This window comes from Castor canadensis, chromosome 3 (genome assembly GCF_047511655.1).
Source record: "Castor canadensis chromosome 3, mCasCan1.hap1v2, whole genome shotgun sequence".
NCBI classification, from domain to species: Eukaryota; Metazoa; Chordata; class Mammalia; order Rodentia; family Castoridae; genus Castor; species Castor canadensis.
In genome coordinates, this window is record NC_133388.1 from 15,814,302 (window position 1) to 15,835,933 (window position 21,632).

The 21,632-nt window shown below is 36.3% G+C and overlaps 1 protein-coding gene across 30 annotated transcripts in view; it reads right to left on the reverse strand.

The window, feature by feature from the left end:
* The window catches only part of Unc79 (unc-79 homolog, NALCN channel complex subunit), a 261,091-nt gene that overhangs the window by 181,422 nt on the left and 58,037 nt on the right, over positions 1–21,632 (reverse strand). For 27 of the 30 annotated variants that reach the window (XM_074067270.1, XM_074067267.1, XM_074067258.1 and 24 more), the window contains 2 exons: positions 15,764–15,819; positions 14,719–14,848 (listed from right to left, as the gene is read on the reverse strand). The exons of 2 other annotated variants lie outside the window; for them this stretch is intronic. In XM_074067270.1, coding sequence (XP_073923371.1) covers positions 14,719–14,848; positions 15,764–15,819 — 186 coding nt within the window. Of the gene's footprint in view, positions 1–14,718; positions 14,849–15,763; positions 15,820–20,133; positions 20,177–21,632 lie in introns of all 30 variants that reach the window. One more of the 30 variants, XM_074067274.1, reaches the window with a different exon arrangement.

The window sequence follows — 21,632 nt, forward strand, 5'->3', positions numbered from 1 at the left end:
TTAGAATAGCCATCATCAGCAACACCACCAACGACAGGTGTTGGCGAGGATGCGGGGAAAAAGGAACCCTCTTACACTGTTGGTGGGAATGTAGACTAGTACAACCACTCTGGAAAAAAATTTGGAGGCTACTTAAAAAGCTGGACATCGATCTACCATTTGATCCAGCAATACCACTCTTGGGGATATACCCAAAAGACTGTTACTCCAGAGGCACCTGCACATCCATGTTTATTGCGGCACTATTCACAATAGCCAAGTTATGGAAACAGCCAAGATGCCCCAGCACTGACGAATGGATTAAGAAAATGTGGTATCTATACACAATGGAATTTTATGCAGCCATGAAGAAGAACGAAATGTTATCATCCGCTGGTAAATGGATGGAATTGGAGAACATCATTCTGAGTGAGGTTAGCCTGGCTCAAAAGACCAAAAATCGTATGTTCTCCCTCATATGTGGACATTAGATCAAGGGCAAACACAACAAGGGGATTGGACTATGAGCACATGATAAAAGCGAGAGCACACAAGGGAGGGGTGAGGATAGGTAAGACACCTAAAAAACTAGCTAGCATTTGTTGCCCTTAATGCAGAGAAACTAAAGCAGATACCTTAAAGCAACTGAGGCCAATAGGAAAAGGGGAACAGGTAGTAGAGAAAAGGTTAGATCAAAAATAATTAACCTAGAAGGTAACACCCACGCACAGGAAATCAATGTGAGTGAATGCCCTGTATAGCTATCCTTATCTCAACCAGCAAAACCCCTTGTTCCTTCCTATTATTGCTTATACTCTCTCTACAACAAAATTAGAGATAAGGGCAAAATAGTTTCTGCTGGGTATTGAGGGGGGGAGCGGGAGGGGGTGGAGTGGGTGGTAAGGGAGGGGGTGGGGGCATGGGGGAGAAATAAACCAAGCCTTGTATGCACATATGAATAATAAAAGAAAAATGAAAAAAAAAAAAAAAGCTAGACATCGATCTACCATTTGATCCAGCAATACCACTCTTGGGGATATACCCAAAAGACTGTGACACAGATTACTCCAGAGGCACCTGCACACCCATGTTTATTGTGGCACTATTCACAATAGCCAAGTTATGGAAATAGCCAAGATGCCCCACCACTGACGAATGGATTAGGAAAATGTGGTATCTATACACAATGGAATTTTATGCAGCCATGAAGAAGAACGAAATGTTATCATCCGCTGGTAAATGGATGGAATTGGAGAACATCATTCTGAGTGAGGTTAGCCTGGCCCAAAAGACCAAAAATCGTATGTTCTCCCTCATATGTGGACATTAGATCAAGGGCAAACACAACAATGGGATTAGACTATGAGCACAAGATAAAAGCGAGAGCACACAAGGGAGGGGTGAGGATAGGTAAGACACCTAAAAAATTAATTAGCATTTATTGCCTTTAACGCAGAGAAACTAAAGCAGATACCTTAAAAGCAACTGAGGCCAATAGGAAAAGGGGAACAGGTACTAGAGAAAAGGTTAGATCAAAAAGAATTAACCTAGAAGGTAACACCCACACACAGGAAATCAATGTGAGTCAATGCCCTGTATAGCTATCCTTATCTCAACCAGCAAAAACTCTTGTCCCTTCCTGTTATTGCTTATACTCTCTCTACAACAAAATTAGAAATAAGGGCAAAATAGTTTCTGCTGGGTATTGGGGGTGGGTGGGATAGGGAGGGGGCGGAGTGGGTGGTAAGGGAGGGAGTGGGGGCAGGGGGGAGAAATGAACCAAGCCTTGTATGCACATATGAATAATAAAAGAAAAAGGAAAGAAAAAGAAAAGAAAACCTTTTAAGATTCTGAAATTTATTTGATATGTAAAACATATCAAAATGTGTAGGATACAGCTAATAAAGAACTTACAGAGAAAATGGTAATTTAAAATGGTTAGAAAAAATTTTAATGTGGATAATCAACAATCTAAGTTTTTACTCTATGAAGCTAGAAAAAAGAAAACTAAACAACAGAATTAATTAAATAATAAAATAAGACAGGAAGCAATGGAATTTATAAAGAACATAATTTTTGCCATTTTTCTGATGATAAAATTTAGCAATTATTCAGGATAAATGCTTCAACACAACTGCAAAATGACACTTTCTGAAAGGATAAATGCAAAAGCTTACAGCTAATGCCAAAGTGGTAAAATATTCCCTAAAGTTAGGAGCAAAGCAACAACATCCATTCTTGCCACTTCTATTCATCAGACCTTCTGTTCTGAAGGTCCTAGACAATGAAACAAAGAAAGAAAATAAATGGTTCAAAGATCAGAAAGAAAATACCACAGATATTATCATTGTCCACATAGAAAACCCAGTTCATTACCAATTCTACCACTAACCACTGAATTTAGCAAAGTTGTGAGATAAAAGATCAACATATTAAAATTAACTGGATTTCTTTATGCTAGCAATAAATATTAGAAATTAAAAATTTAAACAATGCCATTTACAACAGCATCAAAAAATCAAACACCTAGGAATTAACAGAAGAAATTTTAAAATTCTACACTGAAAAATACAGCACACTGCTGCAGGAATTTTAAGATCTAATTAATCAATAGATACATTCCTGGATTCAAAAATGAACTATTAAGATGTTTGTTTTTTCCAAATAGAACCATAGATGTATCATACTCCAAATCAAAATCCTAGCAGTATAATTTTTGGCAGAAATTGAAAGATGTTACTAAAATTTATGTTAAAGAGCCTAAAATTACCAAAATGATCAAAGAAAATGAGTGAAGTTAAATGCTGAACTATTTGATTTATAAGATGAAAGTATTTAAGATAGTTTATTAGCATAAAGATAGACACAAATCAATGAAACAGAACAGTCTATATACCCACAAATAAATGACCAAGAGGCCAATACAATTCACAGGGGAAAAGATAATTTTTTTAACAAACAGTACTAGAACAATCCATAAGAAAATAAATGAACCATATTTACCACACACAAAAATTAACCTTAAGAGGTATCATAGACCTAATATGCAAAATAAAACCAAAAAGCCTCTGGAAAATGAGTATCTTTGCAACCTTAGAGAAGTCAAAGATTTCTTAAGTGGACATGAAAGGTACTAGCCATAAAATGAAAATGACAAATTTCAGCTTATTAAAATTAAAAACTCATGCACATCAAAAGACACTGTTAGGAAGATGAAACTGCAAACCTCAGGCTAGAGGAAAATATTTGCAATATTTAAATCTTATAAATCCCTCATACCAGACTACATAAAGAACAACTACATATCAACAACAAAAGGATAAATAATCCAATTAATAATGGCAAAATGCCTTATAAGACACTTCATAAAATAAGATATCTGAATGGCCAATAAGTATATGAAAATGTGTTCAATATCAGTCATCAAGGAAATGTAATTAAAACCATTTACACACCCACCAGAATGGCTAAAATGACAAATACTGACAATTAGTAAGAGCATGGAGCAACTGAAACTCTCATACATCACTGGGTGAAACATAAAATAGCATAAACACTTTTAGAGGACTATTTAGAAATTTCTTTTTTGTGTGTGGTACTAGGGTGTGAACAATTCCATGACCCAGAAATTCCACCCAAGAGAAATTAATGCATATATCCACAATGTCTTATATAAGATATTCATACCTTTATGTATATTGCCCAAAACTGGAAATAATCCAAATATTTTGGGCATATTCTTAGCAATAAAATACTTAGCTATGAAATACTTAGCAATAAAAAGGACTATACAAATGCCCTCAACAATATGGATTAATCTCAGTAATATTATATTGATATTACACATATATACACTTTTTATTTCCATTTATATGTATACCTGAATTAGATGAACACATGAATTACACAGAAACCAGGTTAGTGATTGCCAAAGGGTAGAAGAGGAAAAGGGTGATTAGAAGAGGCATACCACTACCTTCTGAAATGTTGCAAACATTGTTATCTTTACTTGAGTAATGATTACAAGTGTATTGTACACTAATTGTAATTGATCCAACCGAATACTTGATACTTGTATATCTTACTATGAACAAAATATACATTAATGAAGTACTGTTATCACTAATGAAAGAGAGATAATGCCTGAAATTTTCTAAAACTGATATGACATCAAGTCTCAGATACAAAAGTCATGTAACCCTCCAAAAGGCAAGTAGAAATAATATCATAACTAGAAATGTCATGTAGGGCTGGTGGAATGGCTCAAGTGGTAGAGTGCCTGCCTAGCAAGCACAACACCCTGAGTTCAAACCCTAGTGCCATCAAAAAAAAAAAAAACCTACAAATGCCATGTAAAGCTGACAAAAAAATAAAGATAATTTTTTAAATAAAGACAGTTCACCTTCAAGTGAGTGATAACTGATAATTGACTTCCCAAAAGAAACAGCAAAATGAAAAGTTCACAAAAACCTTTGAAGTATGGAAATAAAATGACTGCCAGTCTATAATTATATGCACAGAGAAAATATTTTCAGAAATATATGTCAGACCTGAAACCTTGCAGTTAGTACATGAAAAAGCAGGGAATATTCTGGAAGCAATAGGTATAGGCAAGGACTTCCTCAGTAGAACTCTAGCAGCCCAGCAACTAAGAGAAAGGATGGACAAATGAGACTACATGAAATCAAAAAGCTTCTGCACAACAAAAGTTGTGTCTTCTAAGAAGACACCACCCACAAAGCGAGAGAAAATATTGCTAGCTATACATCAGACAAAGGTCTGATAACCAGAATATACAGGGAGCTCAAAAAACTAAACTCCCCAAAAATTAATGAACCAATAAAGAAGTGCACAACTGAACTAAACAGAGCTTTTTCAAAGGAAGAAGTCCAAATGGCCAAAAAACACATGAAAAAATGTTCACCATCCCTGGCCATTTATGGAAATGCATATCAAAACCACACTTAAGATTCCACCTCACTCCTGCTAGAATAGCTAGCATCAAGAACACCAACAACAACAAATGTTGGCGAGGATGTGGGGGAAAAGGAACCCTCATATACTGCTGGTGGGAATGTAAGCTAGGACAACCGCTACGGAAAACAGTATGGTGGCTTCTTAAAAAAACTAAACATAGATCAGTCATATGATCCAGCAATCCCACTCCTAGGGATATACCCAAAGTAATGCGACTCAGGTTATTACAAAGGCACCTGCACACCTGTGTTTATTGCAGCACTATTTACAATAGCCAAGCTATGGAAACAGCCAAGATGTCCCACTACCGACAAATGGATTAAGACAATGTAGTATTTATACACAATGGAATTTTACTCAGCCTCAAAGAAGAGTGAAATTTTGTCATTCACAAGTAAATGGATGGAACTGGAGAACATCATCTTAAGCAAAGTTAGCCAGGCTCAGAAGACCAAAAATTGTATGTTCTCCTTCATATGCGGATTATAGACCCAAAACAAATACAGTAATATTATTGGACATGGGTCACACACTAAGTGGAGAATGAGCACAGGAGGAATAGGGAAGGGGAAGGAAACCTAAAACCTGAATGTGGTTGATGTGCTCACTGTAGAAGAGCAAATGTACTAATCTTAAACTGGCGAGGCCTCTAAGGGAAGGGTACTAGGAAGTAGTGAAGAGGTCTGGTAGAGATGAACCAATGTGGGTTGCAATACACATGTGTATGGAAGCAACGCCAGTAATCTCCCTGTATAGCTATCTTTATCTCAAACTAGCAAAAACGTTACGTCTTTCTTATTATCTGCTATGTTTTCTCTTCAACAAAATGGGAGAAGAAGAGGACAAAACTGGTTCTGCCCGGCAGCGGGGAGGGGGAGGGTGTCCCAAACAATGTATACACATGTAAGTAAATGTAAAAATGATAAAATAAAAGAAAGAAAGAAAGAAAGGTAAAAGCTGGTTGTGGTGATGCATGACTGTAATCCTAGTACTCTGGAGGCTGAGGCAAGAGGATTGTGAATTCAAAGCCAGCCTCAGCTACATTAGCGAGATCCTGTCTCACAAAATGAAATAATGCCATTTTCAGGTAAACATTAAGTGAGAAAATTTATCCCCAGTAGAATGGCAATAAAGAAAACATAAAAGTGTATTATTAAAAAACAAGTCAATCCCAATAGGAGTTTAGAGATACAAAAAAGAAAAAAGAAAATTTAATAAATATTCACTGAATAGAATAGTAATATTTATATTTTGTGAAAAAAATACATCATAGCATGAAAATCACAGGGAGGTAAAAGGAATTAAAATCTGCTATCACTTAAGAGAAAAAGGTTAAAGTACTACTTTATGCTGGAAACTGATAAACCAAGAATACATGTTATAATCTATTCAAAGAAAGGTAAGCCTGAATAACTGAATAATGCACTAAGACAAAGATAAGGTGATGGAATATTTAAACATACTTAACCAGTGTGAAAGCAGCAAAAATGAGAGAAAAAAGAAAGAGAAAGGCAGGAGAATAAAAGCAATAGAAAATTTGTAGTTTTAAAACCAAATATATCAGTAATCATATTACATACATATGGTCTAAATGTTCCAATTAAAAGACAAATTTTTATTGGGTTTTGTTGTTATTTGTTTGTTTGTTTGTTGCAGTACTGAGGATGGAACCAAGAGTCTGGAGCATGCTGGGCAAGTGCCCTACCACTGAGCTAACATGTCCAGCCCTTTTTAACTTTTATTTTGAGACAGGGTCTCACCAAGGCTGCTCTCAAACTTTTAAAATTCCTGCCTTAGCCTCCAGAGTAGCTGGTATTACAAGCATGATTCACCACACTGGGCTAAATTGAATTTTAAGAAGAGTCACACTTAATATAAGAGTATAAAAAGCTCTCAGGAGGCTTTTGGTTTGAAAATTGCCCAGGCAAATAGCTCGTGAGACCCTATCTCAAAAAAACAAAACACAAAAAAGATCTGGCGAAGTGGTTCAAGTGAGAGGGAACCTGCATAGCAAACAAGAAGCCCTGAGTTAAAACCACAGTACTGCACCCCTCCCCCCAGAAAAAAAGAGAATATAAAAAGCTGAAAACAAAGAATGGGGAAAAAAATGTACCATTCAAACCCTTGTGAAAGCTGCTGGAACTGTATTAGTTTAAAACAAAGTAGATTTAACATAAAAAGCATCATGAAAGATAAAAACCTGCATTTCTGAATGGTAAAAGTTTTGATTCACCAGGAAGATAGTGCATGCCAAATTTGTGTGTACCTACCAATACAGTCTCAAAATATAAATATCAAATACTAACAGGAGTACAAGGAAGAATTAGACAAATCCACAATCATACTAAGAAACTTTAGCACTCTGCTTTTGATAACTGATTGAAAAAAATAAACAAAATTTATTAACATAGAAGATTTGAACTACACAATTAACAAATCTGATTTATTGACATATATCAAAACACTGTACAAACAACTGCCAAATATAAGTTTTTTAAATACACAGAAACATTTACAAAAATAACCATATGTTCATCCCTAAAGAAAGTATTAAAATGTAAATGGCATAAAATAACACCAAGTGTGTTATGTGACCACAGAATAATCAAGATATAAATAAGTCTTATACATGGTTTGTGGGCTAAAGAAGAAACCAAGAAAGAACTTAGAAATCAGCACAGCATACGAAGCTTCAGCCAGTACAACAATGCAACAAGACATAAAAGCTTACAGGTTGAAAAGAAAACATTACACTTTCATTGTTCAACAATGACTGGACACATTTAAAAAATGTTTTTGGTGGCACTGGGGTTTGAACTCAGGGTCTCTCTCACTGCTAGGCAGGCACTCTACCACTTGAGCTATACCTCCAGACTAAGAATTTTTTAACAAAGCTACCACAGTAAGTTATTAGAATTAAAAAGTGACTTAGAAAGGCTGCTGTATACAAAATCAGCACACTAAAATTAATTACATGTCTATATACTGTTGGAGTCAGTGGTGGTCGATTTTCAAGGCAAAACAGTTAACCCCGACCGGAAAATTCTGATGACTTGCTTCCATAGCCACTCACAGACATAATAAAGCTCATGCACCCGGGAGTCAGGATTTTGGAGAGGGGCCAACTAAACTGGGAGGGCAAACCATGAGGAAAGGAGGAAATGGGTAAAACTACACATGTGCCAGAAAGTATGCATTACAGGGAGGCCTTCTTGCCACAAAGAGACAAAGGGAGATGGAGACAACTAAAATTCACTTCTAAAATTTGACCAATCCCAAGATAGTATATTTTTTAAAATAACCCAGTGAGAAATAATAAATCCTAGGCAACAACAGCGAAGATTGTGCACCCCACAGTACTCATCCAATGAGGAACCAGGGTAGGGACCTGTGCAAAACTGCTGCAGATGTGCCTGCATACCAGACACCTGATCTTGCAAGACTGTCACTAAAGTCTCTCTTTTGCTGTACTTCACGTCTCTGTGTCCACTCTTTGAGTTTGGGCAGGTGAATGTGTTTCTCACAATACTAGCAACAAAAGGTTAGAAAATATAATTTTAAAAAGATGTATCAACAGTAAAAAAATAAATATCTAGGAACAAATTACATGAGAGATGTGCAAGACATCTACACAGAAAACTAAAACAGCATTGAGAGAAAGTAAAACAAAGAAGCAATAAATAAACAAAGAGACATCCCGTATTAATGGACTGGAAGATTCGACATTATAAAGATGTCAGGTCCCCCAAAATAATCAAGATTATTCCAAGATAAATTGAAAGCAGTCCCAATCAAAACCTTAGCAGTGTGGGTGTTATGTTTAACTTGCCAAAACCATTAACTTAGCAAAGAGCTAGGAACAGGTAAGGTATTCCTGAAGGAGAAGGAAAAAAAAGAGAAAGAACAGAAAGAGGAAGAAGTGGAGAGAATGAGGAAGAGGAAGAAGACAACAACAACATAAGGTGGGAGGACTTATACTGCTGGATATCAAATTTCAGTATGGTATTGGTAAAAAGAAAAATACACCGATTGAACTAAATAAAGAATCCAGAGATACCACTATCCTTAAATAGACACTTGACTTACTAAAAAAAAAAAAAAAAAATAGGACTACAGAGCAATAAGAACGTAATATTTTCAATACGTGATGTTGAGTCAAGTGGCTATCCTTAAGAGAAAACATTGAATATTACCTCATTAATACCATACTGACTTTTGTATTACTTTCCCTCAATGCTTGTTTGGTTTTCTGTATAGATGTCTTTTATATCTCTCATGTTATTTATTCCTAGGAATTTAATATTTGTTGTTATTGTCCATGATGTATCTTTTTAAAACTACATTTTCTAACCTTTTATTGCTAGTATGTACACATGTAATTAATTTTAGTGTATTATTTTTGTATACAGCAACCTAAGTCACTTTTTAATTCTAATAATTTATTGTGGCAACTTTATTTTTAAAAATTCTTTTAATGTGTGCAACTATCTCATTGTTGGTAATGTTTCCTTTTCAACCCATCAATTTTTTATGTCTTGTTGCATTGTTGCTCTGGCTAAAGCTTCCTATGCTGTGCTAACTTATAATTTCCTTCTTGGTTTCTTCTTTGGCCTGCAGACCATGTATAAGAATTATTTATATCTTGATTCTTCTGTGGTCAGATAACACACTTGGTGTTATTTTAAGCCATTTACATTTTTAACACTTTCCTTAGGACTGAAAAAGAAAAATTAATTTCAGATATGACTAAAAGGTTAAAAAAGCAAAGATTATAGAACATATCAAAAATTATCATATTTTGGGATAGTAGAAGATTATTTTAGGATTTAAAAAAACTAAACAAAAAGATTGCTAATCTTACTACATTAAAATAAGTTGATCAAAAGACAACATTAAGAGGGTTATAAACAAGAAAAGATATTTGCAAAATATTTAACTGACAAAGATTATATAAAAAGAAGATATCAAAATAACCAATAAAACATGAAAAAGTGTCCAACTTCATTAGTAATCAGAGAAAGACAAATAATAACCATAATAAGATACATCTACACATTCTTAAAAATGGCTAAAATTTTTTAAATTAATAAAACAAAGTTTAGCCCTAAATATGGAATATAAGACAAAAATAACTCACATATACTGCTAACCAGAGTGCAAGTTAATATAACTACTTTGGAAAGCTTTTTGCCATTATCCATTAAAGTTGAATATACCCATACCCTTTGATCCAACAATTCCACTTAGGCATATGCCTGACAGAAATGTATGTATTTTGCACCAAAGATATATAAGATGTTCACAGCAATATTATTTGTAATAGTCAAAAAGTTGAAACAATTCAAATGTGCATTAACAGTAGAGGGACAGGTAAACTATGGTACATTTGTTTGATAAGACTATATATGCAATTAAAAGGAACAAAGCACAGTTATCCTCAATACCACAGACAACAAGAAAAGAAAGGAAGGGAGGGAGGGAGAGAAGAAGTAACACTGCCATTTTCATAAAATTCAAAAACAAGCAAAACTCATATCTAATGTTGGAAGAGGGGGAGGTAAACATTGAGAGCAAGCACATGGTGAAAGTTGTTCACATACACTTATTATTTGTGTGGTTTCTGCATGTATATAATGAACCAATACAAAAGTTTTAAAGCATATTATGTGGATATAAAATCAAGATAATAGAAAGATAAGTAAGAATTCAGTATGGAGAAATTATAACAGAAAAGGACTGGTAGACCTGCACACAAATCAAAAATCCAATTGCACTAATGTGGGGTTAGATATTTGGCAGCCTAATCCAAATTTAACCTTATAAGGTTATTATAAGGTTACTATCTTTAGTTATTCTCTAGTTACTTTTGCAAAATTCTCTGTCTTGGCAATGTATGTTTCATGCCACATCTTTTGTCCCATAGTTCTAATGGAAATTAAACAATAGGTGGTGCTATTCTTAGCTACAAAGACTAAATTAGTTACTAGTTGAGATGCTGGAACAAGAAAATTTTTTTCTTCCCTACAGAAGCAAAGTGCCATAGGATAACATAACGGTCAAGAAACTCATTATAATTTTTTACCTCTTTTTAAACAGGAAAAACCTCACTTTAATTACATTTATATGCATGGGAGTCCTACAAAAATGAGTCTACAGTTTTTTGCATCTTTTAGATTCACTTGATAGGAGAATGATGGAGGTGTGAATTCAACTATTATATATTTGATACATTGTAAGAACTTTTGTAAATGTCACAATGTACCCCCAATCACAACAACAGTAAAAAAAGATTCACTTGAGGACAAAAATAGTTGGAATAGTTTTGATATATACTATAAACACTGTAGATCACCAAATCCTCCTTATTTGACCTTCATGTGAGCTGTAAATATTCCTCTATTACCACTGTTTAAAAAGCCATATATAACTTAATGCATATATCATTGAAATTACAGTGAATTAATAACAATTATTAAAGTTATGTATGTTCATAGTATTGTTTCTTAAATATTTCTACATTTGAATTTTTTATGATGAAAAAGTAGGGGAATCATATAATTATATATAATATAATATTCAAAATATTCCTACAAAAAGTTGGAAGTATGTTAAAATATTAACAGTGATCATTTCTGGGTGGTAGTATATTTTTTCCTCCTTACATGTTTCTACAATTATTCTATAATCAAATTTTCCTTTTATTAAAAAAGAAAATTCACCTTTTTTTGGAGACAGGATCTTGGTAGCTGGCTTCAATCTCATGATCCTCTTGCCCCAATCTTTCAAGTGCTGTACAAGTGTTTGCTACCATGCCTGGCTTTAAATTTTATTTTTTTAAAAAGGAAATAAATCACTGAGAAACATTTAAAAGTTGCTGGTCCCTAAAAAAAGGATTTCATCTTTGAGCTCCCAAGCCTATAAGACCTATCTATATAATTTGTAGTAATAGGCTATTTGGCGTTTTGGTGCCACTTAAATGCTGACAACATTCTTTGGGTGTCTTTCATTGCAGTAGGCATTGCAGAAAGATTCTAATGCTCTAGCTAAAATTTCATTAAATTGTGACAACAGTGATGTCACACTGTTAGAGTATAAACATGAGGATTTCAAATTCAAGTTGTGCCCCTCATTATCTGAGTGAATGTAGACATGTTACTTAAACCCTGTGTAAGAAATAAGAAAACCCTGAAATAAGAAAACCTACCACTCAAGATTTCTGTGAAGATTAGTTGAGGAGATATCTGTAAAACCTAATATGGTACTTGGTCCATAAATGTGTTCTATTAAAAGTCTTAAAAATTAAAAAATAAGCAGCTAGTACAACATTTATCAAGCAGCTAGTGCTGGATAAATAGCAATATACAGACCAAAATGATTAATTTTTTCCATGACCTTAATTTCCTGCATAGAATGCTATGGTGTACTGGAATGGAAGTTCTAAGAGAATTATTTCCTCAGTACCTAGGGCAGTATCTGGCAGGTAGTAGGTGTCAGAACTCAGTGGTGAACAAGTGGATGCATGAATGCAAGATTAGAAGGATAGACTGGAGAATGGTCAGATAATTCAAGAGAATATGAAAGAGTTGCTCTGACCTTAGTAGGAACAGCTGAAATAGTCTTAGTTGGTTGGCCCTTCCTAGAGGCTAAGGCCACAGGGGTAAGTGGAAGTGGCTATCAATGCTGAGCTTCTGGAATGCTCCCAATAGGCCAATCTCATCAAGTAGCTTCCCCAGTCAAATCCCTTCCTGTTAAGATGAAATCCAAATTCCTTTACAGGCCCCATCAGCCTTTCTGCTCTCCTTCTCACTCCATTGTCTGGCTGCACTTGAATTTTCCAATTTTGCCTCCACTTCTAAACCCATGCAATTCCTTCTACCTCAAACTCACATCTTACCTTACATGGCTCACTCCCCTTCTGACATCTAGTATGTACATATCAAGGTTTCAGGTATCAGCTCAAACTTCAACTTACTCAAGAACCTTCCATAACAAATGCCCTTCCCCAAACTTGCCAACCATCACGTTGAGGTTGGAGACCCTTTTTATGTTTTCCCACAGCTCTCTGTATTTGCTCTTACTTTAGCACTTACTAACACTGTTTAGGGTGGTTTTCGGGTCTTTCCCCCACAGCTAGAATGTAAGCTCCAAGATATTAATGATTCGAGTATGTTATCTTCACTGCTCTACTATCAGTGCCCAGAATAATTCCTGACTAACAGCAGATACCCCGTAAGCATCTGTTGAATAAAATGAATTAATTTCTATATCTACATCCTGAGGTATGGTTTTGAACTGGTTTCTGTATCATCAACAAAAAGTACAGTACCTGGCACATACTAGCTACTCATCAAATATTTATCAAATAAATAAATTTCATTTGATACTGACTAACCATTCAAACATACATAATTTCAGGAACTAAACGAGAAAGGGTTTGTGTCAAATATTTCAGTGTTTTCCCCTTTTATTCTATGAATATGTGCAACATTTTTGCTGATTTTACATTCAAGTTATTCACTCACAACACTGAAACATTCTCTGTTGTCAGTGATATAAAATGCCAGTGGTAACAATTTCCAGCTTTAAGGAATATGCTTACTATTTCTATCTTCATGCTTTTTTACTATTATTGTTGCCACTTACTATTCTGGATAGAATAAGCCCACCAAGGGCTATCAAAGACTAAACAACAGGGATTAAAATCTGTTAACATTGGCTTTAAATCTTTTGTTAGGAATATAAATCAGACACCTGAAATGAGCTAAATCCGCTTCAAAGCACCTCACATCACCATTGTAAATAATGAGTAATGCCAACAAATAAGTGTATTCTCAGAACATCAGCATACAATCTCACAGTAACTTGAATAAAGGCTAACCTCTCATTTTCAGAAAGCATATGTAATTAAGGAGGAGGAAGTAGACAGGGCTATTGGAAACATTACCAAATTTTTTTCCTTGATTTTATAACACATAAACATAAGCAGCAACCTGTTTGTTTTGGTTTCTTAATAGATATCTATCATTCCTTTTCATTTTTTTTCTTTTTTTGAAATAGGGTCTTGCATAGCAGCCCAGGCTGGCTTTGAAATCATGATCCTCCTGCCTCAGCCTCCAGAGTACTGGAAATACAGCTCTGTCATTACATTTAAAGCTAATGTTTACTTCTCGTGACTGGATATACCAAGATTCGTCAATCGTTGACTCTTCCTAACCAAAGAAGCTATTAGGGTCACTTAAATTTATTTAATACATAAACTGGTAATACTGAAAGTACTGCCAAGCTTCTTATCAGAACAGAATTAGCCACTTGGGGTTTTTGCTAAGTGATGAGCAAATCTAACATTATTCTCACCACTCATGCTTTTATAGTGATTAATTTTAGCAATAGTTAAGACCTAGGCCAGTGATATAGCAAATGGGACTGCAACTTAGGCAATTCATTATTGGGTCATAAATAGTTTTGAAATTGGTTTTAGTTAATTAACTTTTTTAAGAGAGGGGAGTCTCATTATGTTACCTAGGCTGGCCTGAACTCATGGGTTCAAGTGATCCTATGCCCTCAGCCTTTCAAGTAACCAGGACTTCTGTACCCAGCTAATTATTTTAAAACCATCTACTTTCAGAAAAAATTTGTGACAATATCTAAAGGCACAGTAGGTATTACCAAGCCAGACTTTTTTTTTTTTTTTGAAAGATAGGTGAGGCACATGTGGCACAGTAGAAAAAAAAGATGGGGATCACAGGGCACTTCTCTTCTTACCTGTGTACTGCAATCCCCTATATTCACTTATTGCCCCAGGAGGTTTTAAATTGGGCCAGTAGTGGAAAAGCATCTGCACAGCTGGAGGTTTCACTTGTGAAGGCCCATAGGCAATCACATACAAAAGATCCTAAAGGAAAGAGGAAGCATATTTTGACTTAGCATCATCAAATAAAAATATAGGTAACTCATTCAATATTACCAAAGCAGTGAAAATTCTAATAAGAGAGGTTGAGGTGGGTAATTTCCCTGAAATCTCATCATACAGGTGTGATTCACATTAAAACACTATTTTTAGTATGTATTTATGTGTTTATCTGTTCTTCTGTAAATGATGTCCCCAGGGAGAGTTCAAAGTATGCCATCTTTTCACAATTCTTTTCTAATCAGATTCATATTAGGACTGTAGGCATGGGTCAAGTGGTAGAAAACTTGTCTAGTAAGAGTGAAGCCCAGGGTTCAATCCCTAGTACCATTACAAAAAAAAAGAAAAGAAAAGATTTTAGAATGTTTATACCAGCATGCTAAACACTGTATTGGGGGAAAGAGGAGAGGTAGACTGAGGTTTGAACTCAGGGCTTCATACTTGCAAAGCACATGCTCTACCACTTAAGCCACACCTCCAGCCCCTTAAAACACACTATTTAAAAAAAATTTTTTTTCCTGGGGCTGGAGGTGTGGCTCAAGTAACAGCTGCCTAGCAAGTGCAAGGCCCTGAGTTCAAACCTCAGTATCACAAAAAAATTCTAATCACATTTCTTAATTACATCTTCTATTTGAAAGAACACTTGTCAGACAATGTAATATCTACCTAGCTCAAAAATAAGATACATCTAATAACTTTATCTGTCAAGACATACTGTTCCTAAAGTTTCATTTCTGCTCTAAACAAAAAATAACTAGCCAGTAAGTAAACAACTATAGGTTTATTACACCCAAATACTATGACATCAATAAATTTGACCAAGACAATTTATATATACAGACAATTTTTACTACATTAATTAAATTAGTGACTGTGGGTTTAATATGACCCAAAACTTACTTTCCAGACTTCTTGTTTATATTTCATGAGGCATTCCAATAATTGACAATGATACACTGTAAGGAAGAAAGTGTAATTTGTACGTGAGATATAAATATCAGGCAAATCATCTTCTGAGATATAATAAACAACCTTAGTATGGCTTTTCATTTTATTCACTAAATTAGAAGTTACCTATTTCCATAGATTCATACTTCTAAAATCATTCGGCAGGAGGTATGGCTCATGCTACCACTTGCATGCCTAGCAAGCTCAAGGCCTTGATTTCAAACCCCAAAACATACAAGCCCTTGACTGTATCAATCTTTATTTGAAGGTCCTTGAGAAGTATCCCATACACTGTATTAATAAAGGATTTATTAAGAAAAATCTCCAGCAATCATACTTCTATAATGTAAGCTGTGTCAGGGTAATCAAGAACTACATAGAGGGAGAAAAGGCAACTAAATGGGAACGTAATAAAACTCACACTTACTGAGTACTCATTATGTGCCAGGTGATTGCACTAACAGCTTTGTGCATATTTTCTCACAACCACCATGAAGCTTAGTTTCCTATGATGCCTGAGGTTGAACAATAAGTGATAGGCTGATGGAATTACGATGGGAATTTTATTATTTGATCATCAACTCCATTTTATAGAAGAATTTTTTAAAGCTACACAGCAGCAGCAAGCTTCCTTGATTTGCCAATGTTCACATGTGGAAGGAAGAAACTGATCCTAGTGAGATGCCCGTTTGATACTTTCCCTAAATTCCATCATGACACTCAAGCTGGTCTCACTTTAGTCACCCCTGACCTCTGTGTCATTCCATCTAATGGCTATTTCTCAGTCTGCCTTTTATTTGACATTTCAGCAACATTCAATACTGCTGGCCACTATCTCCTTTTAAAATCATTCTCTTCTCATGGCTTCATAATATGACATGACTCCTTCTAATCAACTGTGGTGGACACGATTATTGCTACTCAACTGCTATCAACACCCTTTCTTCCTTGTCATCTGTCCATATACAGACTTTCTCAGATCTCGCAGCTAAGAGTGGCCGTGGAATACAGTTCTGGCCTGATAAGACCTAAGAGTGAATCTGCTGGGGATTTTCTGAGACATACTTTTTCTCTCTGATAAAAGGAAAGAGGCTTACCAACAGACCTTTTCTAATGATTTTGACTGATGCTGTTTTCAGATGTAATTGTATAAAGATACAATAACCTCCACTGTGATAGCCATTGTGCAAACTTGAGGGATGTCCAAGAGAAACATCTCAGGCCCCTGATAATGTGGAGCTATCTTTAAGACTTCTTGTTAAGCAAACCATTAAATGTGCTTGTAGTTTAAAGCCCCTACTAATCAGCTAAACAAACACGATTTCTTACCTCCTTGGCAGCTTCATCCTTTCTCACTGGGCCATTGTCTGTTGGGGCCCCTAAACCCGCATTATAGCACCACTCTACTTTTCATTCTACACTTGCCACTAAGCAATCTCACTCATATACAACTACAGTAGCCACCAACAAACAATTTGATGAAGGTACTGGACACGTATGAGTAGCTCAAAGTTTATTACCTCTAGTCCATTTCCTTTAGATGTCTCAAAGATACCTTGAACACATCTTGTCCAAACAGATCTTATAAAATTCCCTCAAAAGCCTGATCTTCTTTCAGTGCATTCTTTATCAGTAAATATTACCATATATCCAGATTGTGCAGGCCAAAAACCCATTGTACCCAATATGTTACCACATCCTATCAATTTTACTTCTGAAACAGTTCTCAGTAGATCCACTTTTCTCAATCTCAATCCCAGCCTTTGAGATACCTGGAAAAATGCAGCAACTTCTTTATTGGTCAATCTATATCCAACCTGACTCCTTTACAATCTTTTCTGAATTCCAACCAAAGTCTCACACACACACACACATACACACACACGCACACATCTACTCAAAGCCCTGCAGGGATTCTCATTAGACCTGGTAAAAACACAGAACTTCCTACCTAACAGAGCCCACAACATCCTTCATGTTCTAAGTCTCTTCTCACACCAGGTAGCCCTCACTCAGAGTTCCAGCTACACTGATTCTTCAGGCCTACTGCCTTGTATCTATCTCCTTTGCTGCCTTAACTTTGGGTCAGAGTCTACTCAGCTCTACACGTAGATATGTTCATCATTTGAGAAATGTTTTGTCCAGAACTATAATACAAGGTTAACTTGACCTACACTTAGTCTCTCTCTTCCCAGGCTACAGACACCTACTAGCCACCACAGCAAAAACACCAGACCCTGAAAGTAGTAAAAATAGGTTACACTAGAAGTCCTGGGAGATCTCTGTTTATTCCCAGAAAAGGTACAAATTTATCTCCTCTTTATTGCCCTTTATCTTTCCATCATTATTCCTATCCTACACCTGTAACTCCTCAACCCTCCTGGAGTTCAAAAGCTTATTTGTAAGCAGAGCCCCCTCTTCTCCATTCTTTGGCCACCTAATAAAGCCTTTCTTTCTCTCCAACAGTAGTCTCTCAGACATTGGTTTTTCCAGATTTGGGCTCCATAACAAATTTACACTCATCTAACCTCAAAAAGCATGATTTTACCACTCTGCTTTCCTGCCTTTCAATATTAGGAACTAAGCCTCATAAGATTTTAATTTACTAGATTCCAAATGAAGAATTTTTCAGAACATAACATATATGTAATAAATATAAATGATATTTTAATAGTCCTTTAAATTAAATAGTGAGATATGAGAAACACCTTGCCCCAAATAAATATTTTAATTACACTCATATAATAATTATAAGGGGGTTCATACTTAAAGTATGCTATGAACTGAATATTGCCCCCTCAAATTCATATCTTAAATCCTAATCCCCAAAGTGACAGGATTGGGGGGCAGAAGTCTTTGGGATTTGTGTGTGGAAGGGTGGTGGTGGGGGTTGAACTTAGGGCTTCATGCTTCTACCACTTGAGTCACTCCACCAGTCCAGAGGTGGGGTCTTTGAGAGGTGAAGAGATTAAATCATGACGGCAGACCCCCCCCCCGAATGAGATTAGTGTCCTTATAAAAGAGGATCCAAGAATTCTATTGCCTTTTCTGCCATGTGAGAACATAGCATAAAGATGGTTATTTATGAACCAGGAAATGGGCCCTAACCAGACCAATAAATCTACTAGCACCTTGATCTTGAACTTCCCAGCCTCTATAACCATGAAAAATAAGTGTTTGTTGCATATAAGCCATCTAGATTATGGTAATATGTATAGCATCCCAAACAGAGTAAGACAGAAAACTGGTTACCGAGCAGTGGGTTGTTGCTATAACAAATACCTAAAAAATACAGAAGCAGCTTTGGAAGTGAGTAATGATGTGAGCTCCACGAGTTGAGGTGCATTCTAGAAAAACTTACATTACTATGAATGGACATTCAAAGGCAATTCTGGTAAGGACTTAGGAAGAAAAGAACAGAGCTATATTCTTAAAGAATGCCTAAGTGATCCTCAACAGAATGTTGATAGAAAAATGCTCAGTAAGGCAATTCTGAGCTGTCTCCCAGAAATGAGGATCATGTTACCGGAAACTGGAAGAAAAGGCATCCTTGTTATAAAATGGCAAAGAACTTAGTTAAATTATGTTAGTGCCTAATGTTTGGTGGATGGTAGAACTTGTGAGTGATGAAATTGGATATTTGGCAGAGGAAATTCCTCAGAGAAGTACTAAAAGAGGTAACTTGTTTATTCTGATTGCTTATAGTAAAATCCCAGAGAGAAATAATTTAAAGACAAGATTGTTAATCAAAGAAGCAGTACTTAAGAATTCAGAAAAGTCTCAACCTATCTACACTGAAAGAATGAGAAAGCCTGTTAAGGAAAGCAATTAATAATGGTATAGGTCAACCCTCACAATAGAAGTCAGGAGCTATTGTCCAAACAATGAAAGAATGACAATAATTCCTGCAAACAATTAGAAATCATCAGAGCTTCCCCTCTCATCATAGATCTAGAGTGCAAAGGACCCAGAGGCAGATGGCTTCAAAAGAGGGGCTACCAGTATTTGTGAGACCTCGAGGGACACTACCTAGTTCCACATCACATTACACACTGCATCTAGTTCCTTGACTCTGATGCCTTATTCTTCAGCTGCCATAGGCACAGTTCCTTTGGCCCTACTGTAGCCAACAAAGCTGTGGGAGCATGGATGTTCTACTTAGATTTTGAAGTAAGCTCAGGAGAGTCTTGGGTACAGGAAGCCAGCCTATGGGGGTAGGGCTGAGGCAGAGAACAGAACATGGGAACAGCATTGCCATATAAAACCCTGACTAGCATAATGCCCAACAGAACCACCTGGAGCCTTGGGGACCCAACCCTTACCCAGAAAAGTGGCAGAGAAGGCAGGACCTCCACTCCTGTGGACCTGGAAGGAAGAGTGTCAAGTCAAAGAAGATTATTCTAAGCCTAAGATTTAATGCTGTTGGGTTTTAAACTTACTTGGGAACCATTACCACTTTTTTCTTTCATATCTCTCCCTTTTGGATGGAAATATCTGTCTTATGCTTGTCCCACCATTGTATTTTATTGTTTATTTGTTTTTGCAGTACTAGGGATTAAAGCCAGGACCCCAAACATGCTAAGCAAGCCCTTTACCACTGAGCTACACATTCAGCCCCCATCACTGTGTTTTGAAAGCATATAACTTGTTTGACTTCATAAATTCATAGCTAGAAAATAAATAATCTCAGGACAAATCATACCTTGAATCTCACAAATGTTAATTTAGATTGATATATTTACAAAATGTTGGACTTTGGACTTTTGATTTGATGTTGTAATGAATTAATACTTTTAGGGTTGTCAGGATAGAATGAATGTATTTCAGATGTAAAAAGGATGTGAAACTGGGGGGCAGGGGTAGAATGCTTTACATTGAATATGGATCAACTCAAAATTCATGTGTAGATCCTTACTCCCAATATGATGGTGTCAGGAGGTAGGGCCTTTAAGATGTGATTAGGTAATGAAAACAAAGCCCCTGTGAATGGGATGAGTGCTCTTATAAAAGAGACGCCCTCTTCCCTCTTCCATCATGAAAGGAGATAGCACAAATGTGGCCATCTATGAACCAGGAAGCAGGCCCTCACCAGACATTAAATCAGCCAGAACCTTGATCTTGGACTTCATAGCATCCAGAACTGTGAGAAATATGTTTTTGTGTTTGTAAGCCACTCAGTTTATGGCATTTTTTGTTTGTTTGTTTCTTTTGTTTGTTTGAAAGTACTGGGGTTTTAACTCAGGGCCTCACCATTCCAAGGCAGATGCTCTACCACTTAAGCCACTTTAGCAGCCCCAGTTTATGGTGTTTTTGTTATGGCACCCCAAGTGAACCAAGACAAAGAATGACAGCTAGCACAGTAGTACATGCCTTGATCCCAGTGACTCAGGAGGCTTAGGCAAGAGAATCACATGAGTCCAGGAGTTGGAGCCCAACCTGGACAACATAGCAAGACTCCGTCTCAAAAAAAACAAAACAAGGGGGGAATCCAAGATGGTGACTAGAGTGCAGAAGCAGACAGTGTGAGCTCCATAAATCAAAAATCTTGCTCAGACACTGGAGCCACACTTGGTGGAAATAAAGCACCAAGAAGAATCAAAACTTCAACACCCTGAACCCCTAGCACATACAAAGCTTCTCCACACCACATTACACTGAGAAAACAGGAGGGCTCCTGCAACGCCAGATGCCAGCTCCAAACCTGCTTGGGAGACATTTTGCATACCAAAAGGTGAGCACCAAGCATCATGGGGTATTCCCCCAGCCACCCCTGGGATAAACCAGCATAGCCCCCTGGGCAGACTGACCCCCCCACCCCGCA